General features: G+C 40.3%; 1 protein-coding gene across 4 annotated transcripts in view; it reads left to right on the top strand.

The window, feature by feature from the left end:
* The window catches only part of PPA2 (inorganic pyrophosphatase 2), an 88,668-nt gene extending 81,175 nt beyond the window's left edge, over positions 1 to 7,493 (top strand). For all 4 annotated transcript variants that reach the window (XR_013966459.1, XR_013966460.1, XM_080797529.1 and 1 more), the window contains 2 exons: positions 6,171 to 6,207; positions 7,289 to 7,493. Coding sequence is in view for 2 of the 4 variants with exons in the window: in XM_080797529.1 (XP_080653655.1) it covers positions 6,171 to 6,207; positions 7,289 to 7,317 (66 nt within the window). In the remaining 2 variants the exon portion in view is untranslated. The remainder of the gene's footprint in view (positions 1 to 6,170; positions 6,208 to 7,288) is intronic.
* Positions 7,494 to 16,505: the final 9,012 nt, after the last annotated feature.

The raw sequence follows: 16,505 nt of genomic DNA, 5'->3' as shown, positions 1-16,505 counted from the left end.
TGAAAATGGTTTCTTCGTTTCTTGCCATGAAAACGTTGTGGTGGTGACTCCTGACAGAGATGGGATTGGGTCACTTCTAGGTGCTCCTCTGTGCTGCTCTTAGTTCTTCCACTTTTTATAAGCAGGTATGGTTTGCTGTTACTTCAAGGATCAGGAAGCCATTGACTGTAGGTGAAGAATTGAAGAGCAGATGTATCTCACGAACCCTTTGTTGTTTACAGATTTAAATGTTGGTTTCTCTTTTGGCATTCGTTAATATGGAAAAATGTAAAAAAAAAAAAAAAAAAAAAAAGAAGATCTCCAAACCATGAGTTCTTATCTCTGCAGGTTCGACTTATTGGTGATGTTTGTTTTCTTTTTTATAAGGCTTTTTACATACTAGATATATTCTAACCAAGAAATATATTTTAAGATTGGAGAAATAAGGGGGTATCTGGTTGACTCAGTTGGTAGAGCACATGACTGTTTTTTGTTTTTGTTTTGTTTTGTTTTGGTAAAGATTTTATTCATCTATTTGACAGGGAGAGGGAATACAAGGAGGGGGATTGGGAGAGGGAGGAGCAGACTCCCTGCTGAGCAGGGAGCCCGATACAGGGCTGGATTCCAGGATCCTGGGATCATGACCTGAGCTGAAGGCAGATAGTTCAGGACAGAGCCACCCAGGTGCCCTGAGCACATGACTCTTGATCTTGGGGTTGAGAGTTTGAGCCCCACGTTGGGTGTGGAAATTACTTAAAAATAAAAATATTCTTAAAAGAATGAACTAACATTCTGCAAAAGAAAAAATTAAGATTTTATTTATTTGAGAGGGAGAGTGCAGAGGGGGAGATAGCACGAGCAGGGGGTGGGGAAGGGCCGAGGGAGAGGGAGAAGCAGCTCCCCACTGAGCAGAGAGCCCGATGCGGGGCTCCATCCCAGGACCCTGGGATCATGACCTGAGCCAAAGGCAGATGCTTAACGGACTGAACCACCCAGGTGCCCCTGAGAATTATTTTTTAAATGAAATGTTATGATAAATGTTTCAGCTAGAGTAGTTTTTTGTTTCTGTCCTTTAATACTTTTTAGGTTAATGAGAAGTTGCACAGTTACCCTATTTTATACAGGCATACCTCATTTTATTGCTGTTCACTTTATTGTGCCTCACAGATGCTGCATTGTATACATACTGAGGTTTGTGGTAACTGTTACGCAAGTCTGTTGGCTCTATGCCACTTTTCTAAAAGCATTTGCTCACTTTGTGTCTCTGTCATGTTTTGGTAATTCTCACAATATTTCAAACTTTTTTATTACCATATTTGTTATGGTGATCTCTGATCAGGGAGCTTTGATGTTACTGTTGTAATTGTTTTGGGCTGCCACAAACCACACTCATAAAAGACAGTGAACGTAGTGGACAAACGTTATGTGTTCTGACTGTTCCACTGTCTGGCTGTTCCCTGTCTGGCTCGGAGAGGCTTTCCTGTTGCTTGAGACACAACAATATCGATTAAGCCAGTTAATAACCCTACAGTGGCCTCTGAGTGTTCAGGTAAGAAAGAGTCCCATGTCTTTCATTTTAAATCAAAAGCTAAAAACAACTAAGAGCCTTCATGGAGAAGGCACATGTTGAAAGCTGGGACGGGACCAAAAACTAGGCCTCTTGCTTCATAAAATTAGCCAGACTGTGAACGCAAAGAGAAGTTCTTGACTACTGCAGTGAACACCCAAGTGATAAGAAAACAAAACAGCCTTATTGCTGCTATGGAGAAAGTTTGAGTGGTCTGGACAGAAGATCAAACCAGCCACAACATTCCCTTAAGCCAAAGCCTAATCCAGAGCAAGGCCCTAACTTTTCTCAGTTCTGTGAAGGAGGAGAGAGGTGAGGAAGCTGCAGAAGAGAAGCTGGAAGCTAGCAGAGGCTGGTTCATGTGGTTTTAGGAAAGAAGCCATCTCCGTAACACAGAAGATCAAGGTGAAGCAGCAGGTGCTAATGGAGAAGGAGCTGTAACAAGTCAGCAGAAAGTCTAGCTAAGATAATTAATGAGAGGCAACACCAAGCAATGGGTTTTCAAAACAGCCTTCTGTTGGAAGAAGATACTGTCTACAACTTTCGAAGCTAGAGAGGAGAAGTCAGTGCTTGGCTTCCAAAGCTTCAAAGGACAAGCCAGCTTGTCAGGGGCTCATGTAGCTGGTGACTTCATTGCCATGCAGCAAATCCTTGGACTCTTAAGAATTCTGTTAACTTTACTCTGTCTGTGCTCTGTAAATGGAACAACAATGCCTGTATGACAGCACATCTGTTTACAGCATGGTTTACGGAACATTTTAAGCCTACTGTTGAGACCTACTGCTTAGAAAAAACAACTCACTGAAAGCTCAGGTGATGGTTAGCATTTTTTAGCAACAATTTTTATATTAAGGTATGTACATTGTTATTTTAGATATAATGCTTTGGACACTTAACAGACTAGATTGTATACGTAACCTTTACTAGGAAATCAAAAATTCATTTGACTCACTTTATTGCAATATTTGCATTATGGCAGTGGCAGAACCAAACTCACAGTCCCTCTGATGTATGCCTATATACTACATGTTTCTTTCCTCTGAAATGTTTGGCAGCTCCAGCAAGAAGCAGCTGCTCATTTTAAACAGGAACTCTATAATCTTTGACAAAACAGGAAAAAATATCCAGTGGGAAAAAAGACAGTCTCTTCAATAAATGGTGCTGGGAAAACTGGACAGCTATATGTAGAAGAATGAAACTTGACCATTCTCTTACACCGTACACAAAGATAAACTCGAAATGGATAAAAGACCTCAGCGTGAGACAGGAATCCATCAGAATCCTCGATGACAACATAGGCAGTAACCTCTTTGATATCAGCCACAGCAACTTCTTTCAAGATATGTCTCCAAAGGCGAAGGAAACAAAGGCAAAGATGAACTTCTGGGACTTCATCAAGATAAAAAGCTTCTGCATAGCAAAAGAAACAGTCATCAAAACAAAGAGGCAACCCACGGAATGGGAGAAGATATTTGCAAATGACAGTACAGATAAAAGGTTGATATCCAGGATCTATAAAGAACTCCTCAAACTCAACACACACAAAACAGATAATCATATTAAAAAATGGGCAGAAGATATGAACAGACACTTCTCCAATGAAGACATACAAATGGCTATCAGACACATGAAAAAATGTTCATCATCACTAGCCATCAGGGAGATTCAAATCAAAACCACATTGAGATACCACCTTATACCAGTTAGAATGGCCAAAATTAGCAAGACAGGAAACAACGTGTGTTGGAGAGGATGTGGAGAAAGGGGAACCCTCTTACACTGTTGGTGGGAATGCAAACTGGTGCAGCCACTTTGGAGAACAGTGTGGAGATTCCTCAGGAAATTAAAAATAGATCTTCCCTATGACCCTGCAATTGCACTGCTGGGTATTTACCCCAAAGATACAGATGTAGTGAAAAGAAGGGCCATCTGTACCCCAATGTTTATAGCAGCAATGGCCACGGTCGCCAAACTGTGGAAAGAACCAAGATGCCCTTCAACGGATGAATGGATAAGGAAGATGTGGTCCATATACACTATGGAGTATTATGCCTCCATCAGAAAGGACGAATACCCAACTTTTGTAGCAACATGGACAGGACTGGAAGAGATTATGCTGAGTGAAATAAGTCAAACAGAGAAAGTCAAGTATCATATGGTTTCACTTATTGGTGGAGCATAACAAATAATATAGAGGACAAGGGTAGATGGAGAGGAGAAGGGAGTTGAGGGAAATTGGAAGGGGAGGTGAACCATGAGAGACTATGGACTCTGAAAAACAACCTGAGGGTTTTGAAGGGGCGGGGTGGGAGGGTGGGGGAACCAGGTGGTGGGTATTAGGGAGGGCACAGATTGCATGGAGCACTGGGTGTGGTGAAAAAACAATGAATACTGTTACGCTGAAAATAAAAAATTAAAAAAAAAAAAAACAGGAACTCTAAACCGCTAACTTTCCAACAAACTTTGTTATAGATGTTTTGCACAATTGAAAGAGCATACCAATTTTAAAGAGTAAATAAGTTACTCTGTCTTATTCTCTGTGTGGTTAAACAGTCATCAGATCCCAGAGGCCTACTCTCAATGAGTATAATTTTTATACTGTGTTGTTACTTTCACACCCAGGTTTGTATAAGTTCCATCTTTCTCCAAACCAACCATCATTAAGCATTTTCTCTGTGCTAGGAAGCTGAATAGAATTTTTTCCTGTTGTTTTGAAGTACTTGGAAATCTCAAAGATGTTTTACATAGAATTCATACAGAGGTTTTCTTTATTTACATTGTTACATCCTTTTTCTGTGACAGAACATAAAGTATATTTGATTAGCCTTTTCCTTAAAGAGTAGAAAGAAAAATAACTTTAATCTGTTTATGATTCAGAGAAATATATTAGGGTTCTCCAAAGAAACAGTAGGATGTATAGATACATGTAAACAGTGATCATGGAGGCTTAGTGAGTCCAGAATCTGCTAAGTAGGTCAGGAGCTGGAGACAGAGGGAAGCCAGGGATGCAGATGAAGTCCAAAGACAGTTTGCTGGAAAATCTCCTCTTGCTTGGAGAGGCTAGTCTTTTTGTTTGTGCCTTCACCTGGTTGGTTGAGGCCCACCCACATTATGGAGGGCAGTCTGCTTTTCTGAGAGTAAAGCCTATTTAAATGTTAATCTCAACTACGAACACCCTCCAAGTTGACACATTAACTGTCACAGGGACTATTTTAATGTTGTTGAAATTTAAGTTTTTCTTCCTGCTTACTTGTTCTTATTCAGTACTGCCCTTGGACCGAAGCAAGGAAGGCCCTGCTTTGCTTTGGCCTTCATCAGTTATATCCGTCCTCACAAGGCAAGACCAAAGGACCAAAGCTGTGCCTTCATCAGGAGCCAAGCCCCCCATTCCATACTACCCTCTAGCTACTCAGAATCCTGGAATTCTTTGTCCAGATAGCTGCAGGTGTGTCTCCAGGGTCTTCATGGGCCTCTCCCCAAGTCCATGCTCATTCCTTTGTGAATGGTGTGCTCACTGTTACTTCTTCAGGGGCCACTGGGAGGCTCTTCAGAGGTAGGGAGTACATAGATATATGGGCTGGAACTGGACCCTGCGGATGGGACAGAAGTGGCGCAGGATGGGGGCCATGTGCCTTTTTTCCTTACTTGGCTGTATTCAGGCAGTCTCTGGGGTGTCTAGAATGCTAAACGAGGGCTTTCAAGTCATTACAAAAGTACATTTCTCAAGATAGGAAGATGAAGCTTACACTAAACTCCACTCATCACTTTCTTAGCTTGGTTTATAACTCTTTAAGTATTCACATGTATGGTATGCGGTCTTCCATTTTGTACCTTTGCTCCAGACCTCAAAGGTTGGAAGCAGATCTTTCCTGTTGTGGGCAAGCAAATCAGAGAATTAGAAGTTGATTAATCAGTTCGAATCTCATATGTGTCATAAAATCAGGGTAGTGGTTTCCTGAGGGGAGAAAACATTATGATTGGGGAAGGGCCTGGCCTGTTCCATTTCTCAACTTGGGTGGTGATTAGTAGATGTTTATTCTTGGGCTTTGTGCATTTCTCTCCATGGATGAGGGATCCCTAAATTAAAAGTAAAAAAAAAAAAAAAAAAACTAAAAAATGTATTGTTCTTAATTAGGGAAAAAAACCCTGATATCTCAGAAAAGCCTTTCTTTCAAACTTGTCTGTCACAGATTATACTACATTTGTTCTAAAAATCTTGGCCCAGTCATGGAAATAAACAGAAAAATTAATTTAAATGCTCTAGACGGCAGCTAAATAAATTTTATATGTGTGTGTGGCGGGGGGGGGGGGGGTGTTGGATTTTTGTCTTCTAGTCCTCAGCCAGGGAGGCAACCAAAAGAAAACCTCCCTGTCCTCTTTGCATTCTCAGTATCCCGTGGGTTAATTAAAAAAATATTTTTAAGCATGCTTTTTTTATTTGACTCAAAGTCTGTGGTTTGTTTATCTAAAAGAAGCAATGATAATTAAAGGCAAAGAGGAGTACTTACTTTTCTCAGGTTCTAGTTTGTTCTATAGTTTCATGAAAAAAACAAAAAACAACTGTGGATGTGGTATCCACATCCAGATACTCATAACAAGGGACTCCTCTGCTTTTATCTTTCAGGTGTCATCATCCCCAAATAAGGGAAGTAAAGAAGAAGGTATGGTTTTTGGTTCTTGAAGAGCCTAGATGTATAAATTTGTTTATAGTGGGGGAAACCAGAAAAAGTATAATAGGTTATTTTAAACATTATATAAACCAAATAGAATACTTTTTAAAATGGTCATTAAAATTTTCAGATGAAATCAATTTTTTTCTAATTTCAGAAAATGAGAAGGAGCACATACACTACTTTTAGGCTAGAAAATAGTTTGGTTGTGTCAGTGACTTTTTTGGTGAAGTACTGAGAGGTTTCAGGTAGTTCTGATAAATTTAATGGACTCCAGATATCTGCATTTGGCAGATTTTTCTTTAGTATCTTACCATTTTAAAGAATCACTCGTTTTAAATATCCTAAAATCAAAATTTATAATAAGTTTGAAAATACTATATTTTTTGTTACCATTATTTGAAGCTGTTGTGAAAAACAAGTAAAAATGTTGTGTAGTAAAAATTTCAGAATATAAGCATAGGCACAAAGCATTCATCTTTGAAACTTTGCAAGATTTTTGGCCCTTTGTTTTAATATAAAACATTAGAAGAGCATTCAACTTGCAAAATTGGAGGAAAAATGAGAACTATTTACTGTGTCACATTCTGCGATGTGTAGAAAAGAGCAGATCTGTAGACATTCCATGGGAAAGCAAGTTATATTCCTTATATGGGAAACTAACAGACTGTTTCTTTGCAATACTATCCCATTTTGGATATTTGACAGGCAGTCAGATTTTACAGTACAAGGTTTTCCTAGACCTTTCAATCTGTAGCTAGGACACTAACCTCTGTGTTATTAGTAGAGACTAAAATGATCCAGAAAGATGTAGGGAATAAAATGGGAAGGCTCTGGAGTTTTTAAGCACAGTTTTATATAAGGCTTGAGCCAAATGAGAGAACTTAGGATGAAAGTTTAAAGGGGATTAACTTGAAATAGGGAAATGTGTCGTACCAAGCTTATGATTGTTTTTCTCTGCCTAAATACTTCCTCAAGGTCTAAATTAAATTTGTCTTCATTCCTCCCTCTTTTCCTCCCTCCCTCCCTCTTTACCCTTTCCCCAACACCCTCTTCCCCATTTCAAACACAGAGCAAGTGTGGCACTTCCTTGGCAAGTGATTTGAACATTTGAAGTTCTGCCATCAAGACTCCAATCTCCAAGGACTCCACAACTCCCTCTCCCCAAGTTCTAGCAACAGGCAGATCTATGAGAAAGTACTGACTTCCTGTTGAAACTTTTTCCTCCAGCCTTATTCGAGATATACAATATGTAAATAAAGACCAATATTTTTAAATTGTTTGGATATTTATTGATATGAAAAGATTTAAATTTCATAGCAGAAATGTAGAAGCATTGAGTTTTGACCAGTTCTAATTTCTGTGGCTGAAGGAACCCATCAGTTTTATTAGCTTTTATTTCTATAGGTTAATATAGAAATTATAAATTTTATAAGTTAATTAGATTGTTGTAGATAACTACTCTCATTTTCATACCATATTATCTTTTCCAGGTTGCTGGTGGAACCTTTCTTAAGTCAAACTCTGCCCTCTTACTAGGCCTGTGTAAATGTGTTTACATTTATTAAGGCTCTTTCCTAGAATTTATTATTTTAGAGGGCCTAAACTCTCTGATTCTCATGCAGTCCCCTTCGTCTCAATTCTCATCTCTCTGGCGATGATGCTGAAGTCTTCATAAGCAGCCCAGGTCTCTCACCTGAGGTCTGTCTCTTGGATGTCTCTTGGACGTCTGCAGCCCCTCTGGTTCAGAACTGAACTCTCTTTTCTTTCTTCATTCTTCAGCAGTGGAATTCACATTCTCCTAGACCCCCACTCAAACCCTTGAAATCAGATTGAGCCTCCTCTTTCTGTCTTCATTCATGAAGCTCATCTAAGTGTTTCTCTGCCTTCATTCCTTTCCATCCCCACCATGCTGGTTTTCCCCCTCATTTCGCTTGGATGCTTGGACCTGCCTCCCAGCCCCTCTCCATGCCTCCCAGATCCAGCCCTCCACCTCAGCCCCGTTGCTCTTGCTCCACTTCATACCCTCTTGTCTCCTGAGCGAGTTACTCTGTTTCTGCTTTTCTCCCTTTCATGTCATCCTCCACTTTGCCTGTCATTTTCCTAAAGCAAAGTTCTTGCCTTGTAATATTTTTCTTCAGAATACCTTCAGTGGCTTTCCATGTTCTGGAGAATAAGAATCAGACCCTCTGATTTCCTCAGGAGTCCCACCCTCCAGCCATGCCACGCCGCTCACTCTTCTCCAAGCACGTCTTGTCTGCTCACACTCCCCTTACTGTGCTTCTTAGGCCAGTTCTGTTCACATCTTTTCTTCTTTGTTATCATTATAGAATGTTCTATTTGCATAATCTGTTTTGAAGTTATGGTAGCTGTTATAATAGCTACCATTTCTTGAGCTCATTTATCGTGTAGTAGGTTTTAGATGTCATGCATGCATATGCCCTATAAGGTGGAGATTGTCCACTTCATGTTGAGGCTCTGAGAAGTTCTGTAACTTGCCTGAGGTCACACAGTAACTTTCAGAGCCAGAATTAGACCTCTTGACAGTATGGCTCTAAATCCTGTGTTTTTCCACCCTGCTATGCATTCTGCTTCCCACATACAGCCTCATTGTGATGTAGGCAGAGCTGAGAGTACGCCTGTTTTACAGGTGAGACAGGCACAGAGGGTTAAAGTGATAAGCCCAAGTGACATAGTAATTTTCACTCAAGACGAGTTTGGGAATGTGTAAACTTTTTTGGAGAACATCTAAGAATGTGAGGAGAGTATTTGTTGTTTTTAAGTTTATTGATACATTGATTTTTTTTTTTATGTTGTGGGAATAAAGCATAGAGAAAATAAGGAACAACCATTATTGCAGTAGTTGTAAACAATAAGCTGAATTATCAAAGGACAAATTAATGGGCTTGTGGCATGTTGTGTATTAATCTCCTGAGAGCTGGAAGAGAGAGGCCATGTCTGATGGGGCAGCTCACACCTGTTTACTCTTCTCCTTCTAGAAGTCAGTAGTACTTAGATGTTACCTAGTTAGTGAGCCTTGCTCATTACAGTACGGTTAGTCAAAATTATCTTCACAGAATATGATTTTGCATAGCTAAAATCTTAATATATAATTTTGAATATCAATGTTTCTCTTACAGGCATCTTTCTATGTTGCCACTTGGCCATCATGATAATGGTGACAGTTATATTTAATTGTATGGCTATTTCATGATTGTTTAATAGTGTCTTCCAGACTAGCTGATCTGATCTTTGTCAGCCTTTTCCCATGGAACAATTAAATTGAATAGATTTTATACTATATAGTTATAAAGGAAAACTCCTCAAAAAAGTAGAGTAAATCATTGTTAAAATTGCCTACAACAAATCAGGAAACCAAAAGTGAACAATGGATGGATTTAGGTGACACCTACTAGAGCCAGTAACCGTGGATGTGAAAAAGCAAAGAGGTAGACGATCGACGATTCATTTTTCCCAAACTTTCTGTTATTATAAGTGTCCGAAATTTTTTTCTTTTTATTTTTCATATACAGACAGGATCATTTCATACATGGGACATTGAATTTCACTCCATTGTAACGCAGAAGGAACGCATTGAGTTTCATAAAATCCATTTCTCCATCGAGGACTACATGTATTTTTAGCTGTTTGTATACTCATTAACAACAACATCTGATTTATTCCCAGAAGAGGGATCGTTGCATTGTCATAGATAAAGATACGTCTTGTGACTGCTCATTTATCTTTATTACTCACTACTATCTTACAGAGTGGATCACATCTACAGATTCTGGGTAGTGTCTTTTCATCCTCCTTGTACATTCTGTCCAAGCTGTGTATCAGGGTTCGCCTGTGGGGTCTTTGAAACACCAGCTTCAGAATCACTTAGAATGCTGCTTAAAAATCTTTCCAGCTTTCCCTAAAAATCTGTTAAATCAGAATCTTGGCAGAGGGAGCCCCAAACATGTTTTCCCCTTATCCCTATACGTCTTATGTATTAAAGTTTTAAATCCATTGGTTTAGATAATCGAGGGCTAGATCATTCTGGGAATTTCTCAGTTGATGTTCTGTTTGAGACTGTTCCCCTAAAAAGAGGAGAAATAAAACCAGATGTCTGTCTTTGTAGTGGGCTCGTGCACGGAATGTTAGCATTGCCTCCTCATAGGAAGAAGAAAACCAAAAGGGAATAAAGTTAATACCAAATTTAGTGTTAAATATTAAATGTCTTTTCGGTTTTAAATCAGAAAAATTTATATCCGATGAGAATAACTTTTGCTTTCTAAGTTACCAAACTGTTTGGATAAAGTAACTGAGCCCCCAAGAACCGGCCACCCCACCATCACCACACCTGGCACCTGTCATCCTAAGGAGAAGTGACAGAGAAGCCTCTCCTGATGGGATGGCCTCAGAGGAGTTGCAGCAGTGAGGCACTCGGCTGTGCTCTGACAGGAGCAGGAGAAGACCCGGGTGGCAATGAGACGTGAGAACTTTGTAAAATGTGTGAGGCCAGCCGCCTGTCAGGGCTTCTGCCGGTTTGCCCTGTTTGGATGACCCATGCGAACAAACTCTACTTCTCAAAATCTTTCCCAATTTAAAGGAAGCCAGGAGGAAAGGCTTAAACTGTTCTTTATTGAGTTCTTTGTGTCAGGACCAACAACACATCTATCGGTCATACCCTGAATGCGACGACTCTGGAGGTATCCTGGTGCACCCCAAGGGGAAAGCTGTCAGTGCATCTCTTCTCTGTTAAGAATACCCAATATATCAAGGACTCTTTCCTCTTTCCAAGTACCTGGTTGCAGAGGGTTGAAGCATGCAGAAACATTAGGGGGCTTTAATTACGTCAGTCCTGAATGCATCTGGTTGCAGGGATTTTAATTAGCCAACCCTGTGTCTAGAAATGCTTCTTTTTTGCTCTTTTAAAATTCAGTTATTTATTGAGTACCTATATGTATGCCAGGTGTTTTCCAAGTCCTTTGGCTATGTCAGTGCAAAACATACAAAAAAGTCTCTGCCCTTGTAGACTTTGCCCTTGTGTGGGGAAGACGGATCGTGAACATCGTAGGTAATTTGTACAGTATGTAGAAGAAAAGAACAGGGTAAGGTGAACATGGGCAATCCAGCCTGTGTTCAGGGGTAGGAGTGTGGACTAAAGTTCTGAATGGAGTCGGTCAGAACAGGCCTCACTGGGCAGACGACAGCCAGGCAGAGGGTTGAAGAGAAGCAGGAGTGGGCCCCTGTGGGGGTCTGGGGGGAGACCGCTGAGGCAGAGGGAATATCAAGAACAAGGGCCCTTAAGCAGGGGTGTGGCTGGTTTGCAGGAGGAGCAGCAGGGGTCGCAGAGATGAGGTCCCACAGGTAACAGGGAGAGAGGGGAAGGATTCGGCCTCACACCCTGATAAAATCAGGAGCCGTGGAGGGTCCTAAGCAGAAGAGTGGGTCACTGCTTGCTGTGATGAAAACAGACTGTGCTAGAAGTGAGGGGTTGGGGGCAGTGTAGGGCAAGGATGGAAACAGGAAGGTCACTGGGGATGTCTACAGTGATCCAGGACACTGGAAAACATATTTGCTTTGTTTGAGATCATTTTCTTACTCTAAGTTCCATAAGATGTACTCACAGAATAAGAACACTTTAGGACCAAAAAGATCTTGATAAGGGTTGTTCCATATTATATTGGCACAACAATAAATGAAATTTCTAGTTTCTTTTTTCCTACCCTTCCTGTAACAGGATATTTTGTTATTGTTATTCATAGTAGGCTTAAATTTTTTCCTGCATCTTGTCTAGTAATAGTGTCTTATAATGTTCTGTTTTCTTTACCTATTTATCCACTGGGTCTGAATGTTTTTATCAATGTGTATGATATCTTTAGTCTTCGGTGCAAAAATTGGATCCTGAAAACTGCATCCAAGTTGAAAGAGAGAAGCCCACATTCAAATACAAACATCCAAATCTGGATCCTGAAAATATTTATGCTGAGCTAACTGTGGAAGCAGGGGCACAATAGGCTAATTTTCCTTGTTTCAAGCAGGACTGACTGTAGGACTATATTATGTCACTGCTTCCTGATGTCTGTCAAAAGTTAAACATGAAAAGTAAGATAAATTTTTAAGACTCACACTCTAAGTTAAAATGGACAAAATCTAGTGGAACCAGTACAGTTTTAAGAGAAACATGAAAGAGTAGCAAACCGTGAGGCTTCTCCAGTCGAAGCAGCTAAAACCAGATGGCAGAACAGCATCTGTGGTCGTCCAGCCAGGAGAACTTGGCAGCTGGCAAGATCGGGGATGACCATCCTTCGGCAAGGGTTCTCCACACTTGGGAAGTAGAACATACACACTAGGATTCCAGCCAGAATCTCTTACGTCAGGAGCCCTTCTGTGCACAGGTGGACAAGAACAGCTGAGTCCACAGTTAAATCCACATACACTTTGCTGCTCCTTCCCGCCTAAACCAACAGCAATGTGGGCAAAGGCACGTGCTCAGAGGCCCCTCTGTGCCAGAGCTGCGTGCAAGTCCGGTGCCTGGGCAGGCAGAAGTAGAATAGAGCTCAGGTTGCTTAATCCATTGTGATGACGTCCTTTCCACTGTATCCAGATGCTTCTTGAGCTCTCTTCCTCACAGCCCAACTCAAACGCGGCCGATTCTGTGAACCCTTCCCCAGCCCTCCTGTTGAAATCAATCATTTTCTCCTCTGTGAGGGCAGAATGGCACAATTGATTTATTCCTCCTTCCCAGGATTTGGGTCATTCTGGCTTCTATTAGAATTGTTCATATGGTCCCTATTACTGAATTTTAAACTTAGTGAGAGCAGAGAATGGATAATGACAATTTAGGCATTTTTGTTTTACACATTAACAATTCATGTTTGTTGTCCTATACTGATACAACAACCTGTGAGGAAGACAGATACTTTCCATTAGACTTACCACACTAAGTGAATTTAGAGGTTCCAGATGCCCGGAAATCTCAGGCCTTCAGCATCTGCAGTTGGTGTTTACTACTGCAACGAACGCATTTTGAGGGCTATCTCTGCTGTTTTCTGAAAGCCCATGTAATATCTTTGAGATAGAAGAATCTATTCCTGGGCCACGTGGGTGGTTTGGTTGTTAGACATCTGCCTTTGGCTCAGGTCATGATCATAGGACCCTGGGATCAAGCCCCAGGTCGGGCTTCCTGCTCAGCGGGAAGCCTGCTTCTCCCTCGCCCACTCCCCATGCTTGTGTCCCCTCTCTCTCTGTGTCTCTCTCTGTCAAATAAATTTAAAAATCTTTAAAAAAAGAAAGAAAAAAAATTATCCCTTTTAAGGATCTCCAAAAGAGGAGATTTAACATACCTAATATAACAACTTTTAATTTAGCTTGTTTTATTTTAAATATATATGGACCTGATCACTGTACTCTGAGAATTCCTCATAAGTCTCAGGCATAAAATTAAGTATTGAATTTTTTCCCCAAGTTCTGTAATTCTTAGTTCCTCAAAGTGCACTCCTCATTGAGAATTTTCTTGAAATCCTTTCTAAATTATTTTATTATCTTTTATTTCCCTCTGTGAAGCCCCCAAATGAATAAACATCTGCCCTGTGTTTAAAAAAAAAAAAAAAGATGAAAAAGAGGAAAACTCATCCTTCATTTTTTTAATGCATTCCACATACCTTTTTAATGCAGCCTAGAAAATTTTGTCCCTTCTGAAACAATGACTGGTGTTACCTGTTTTTTTTTTTCTCCTCCTAAGTCCGTAAATGGTATCCAGAAAGATAAGGATCTTATCTCTGCATTTTGAGAATTTTGAAAAGGATCTTATCTCTTATTAGTATTTAAGGCATTTTGAGAATTTTTACGTAAGATTTCTCTAACACTTGGGAAGAAAAGTTTAACTTACATAAAAACAATACCTTAATTGTGAAAATACTAAGGGTGACCATCACATGTTTACTGCTACTCTTTTTGAGGATCGTGGAACAAAAATAAACATGAAACACTTAAAAATAGGCTCAGGGCCCAAAGGCTAAACTTCTTGTTCCAGAGTGCCTTCCTACATGGGTTTCAGTGTAATTGTTGACAATAACTTCCGTGTTTGAAACTTGATCTCCCAAACTTGAAAGTATAAAATAACACATTTTTGGTTTTCAAATTAGAAATACTGTGAGTAGCACAGTGCTACAAGACCTAAATAATCTTGAGAGAGTGACAGAACAAATGAGAATAATATATAGTGAGAAATCAGAAAAACACAACCCATGTGGATCTCATATAAATAGTTTAGCTGAGGAACTCTCATGAAAAAATAGTTTTAAAGGGCATCTATTGCTCTTAAAATTCCACTTAACTCTAAGCTGTATTTCAGACAACAATTTTCTCACAGAAAATTTTAGTTTTCCTACTTCTTTCTGCAATATCAAATGCTCCTCCGAATTCTCCTTTAGTTTTTTATAGCAATTTGAAATTGCTAATTCATTCATGAAGACTTAAGAAGTCGTTGGTAGGTTCTCAAACCATAATTCGATTTTTACCAATACCCACCCCAGCCTCTCTTCTCCTGTCCCTCAAAACAAGTACTACAAATGTAGTTTTCATTAGTAGCAGCGTCGTCTCTAGAATATCCTTAACCACTTACAAATAGATTTTATGTAATTCAGCAATCTGCCAAAAGCACAATAGCTATAGGCTGCGGGTTGCTTTTCTGAATCTAAAGGAAGATTTAGAACATAGAACGTTTTGAAAAGGAAAGACTCTTGCATGTAAGATGAGGCGAGTTGAGCCCAGCGAGGTTGGTTGCCGAGAGCTATCAAGCAAGCAAGTAGGGAAGACTGACCAGAAAGTAGATTTTCTTTTTTGTTTGTTTTTTTTTTTGTTGTTTTATTTATTTGTCAGAGAGAGAGAGGAGCGAGAGTGAGCACAAGTAGACAGAGTGGCAGGCAGAGGCAGAGGGAGAAGCAGGCTCCCTGCCGAGCAAGGAGCCCGATGCGGGACTCGATCCCAGGACACCGGGATCATGACCCGAGCCGAAGGCAGCTGCTTAACCAACTGAGCCACCCAGGCGTCCCGAAAGTAGATTTTCTGAATCCAAGCCTAGTGTTTTGGTTTTGCTCTTGTTTTTTGTCTTGCTTTCCTGTGGACTTTGCCACCTTGAAAGTAGAAGGGTAATCGTTTGTCCCTTTGTGAGGATGTGTTTAAAAATCCCTGTGCTGGAATACTGGGTGGGGCTCCGTCAGCTGAACGTCCAACTCGATTTTGGCTCCTGTCATGATCTCCGGGTCCTGGGACTAAGCTCCCAGTCAAGCTCTCTGCTCAGCGGGGAGTACGCTTGAGGATTTTCTCTTCTTCCCTGGCCTCCTGCCCCTCCCCTGCTCATGCTTGCTCTCTTTCTAAAACAAATAAATAAATCTTTTTGTTTTTTTAGATTGCATTGGCATGACTGTGGAAATGAAGAGAGGCAACATTCTGCCATTCTTCGCTGTAAATTTCTTCCCAACTTAAAGTTATTTGAAATGTCTGTGGCTTTCTTTATATGGAGCTTTTTCATCTTAAGAACTTCCTGGTAGGCTCTCAAACCCTCCTCTTTTACCACAGCACAAATTTTTATTGACAATTGGAAAATAGTACTCGCGAGGGACTTACAGCCACCTTTTCAGGCAAAATTATGTTCAATCTTTGTGTGTGAGTCTGACAATAAGCTCATCTCTGGTGGCCTCTTTTAGTCTGTGGCTCCCAGTATCCCATACTGGGAATGGGAAAGAAATGAATGCAAATCCGTGGCTCTTTTCCCCTTCACATTTACACTGGGCCATGAAACTGTGGGTCAGTCTTGAGTTTTCCACAATGTGTCAGTGCTCAGAGCAAATGGCGGGAACATAAACCAGCCATGCTATCAAAAAAAAGTTAGTCTTTATACTAACATCTGTTTGGGTGGATGTTTTCCCATGATGTAAAACAAAAAGTGCAACAAATTAGGTTTGCCACTCCTTACTGCATTTTTCCAATGTGCAGTGAATGAAAGATTTAAAACAGAACTGCAGAGGAAACAGGTGGCATGGGAGCTGGAATTAATGCTGGCCAAATACTCTGAGGCACAGATTCATCCTTTCTAACCAATTGTCTATCTATCCCATGAAAGCTCTTTGCGATTTATTACATGAAACATATTATGTGAGGAATGTTAAGGGCTGGCCTCAGGGCTGGATACTTGGGAGGACTGTGACAAACAATTACTTGCTGCTACTGATAGGCACATGAGAGTGTCCAGCTTAGAATGCAATTTCAATTTAGATTGGTAGATCAGTACAAAT

Source organism: Martes martes (assembly GCF_963455335.1).
Source record: "Martes martes genome assembly, chromosome: 2".
NCBI lineage: Eukaryota > Metazoa > Chordata > Mammalia > Carnivora > Mustelidae > Martes > Martes martes.
This window is presented reverse-complemented; position numbering and strand designations above follow the sequence as displayed.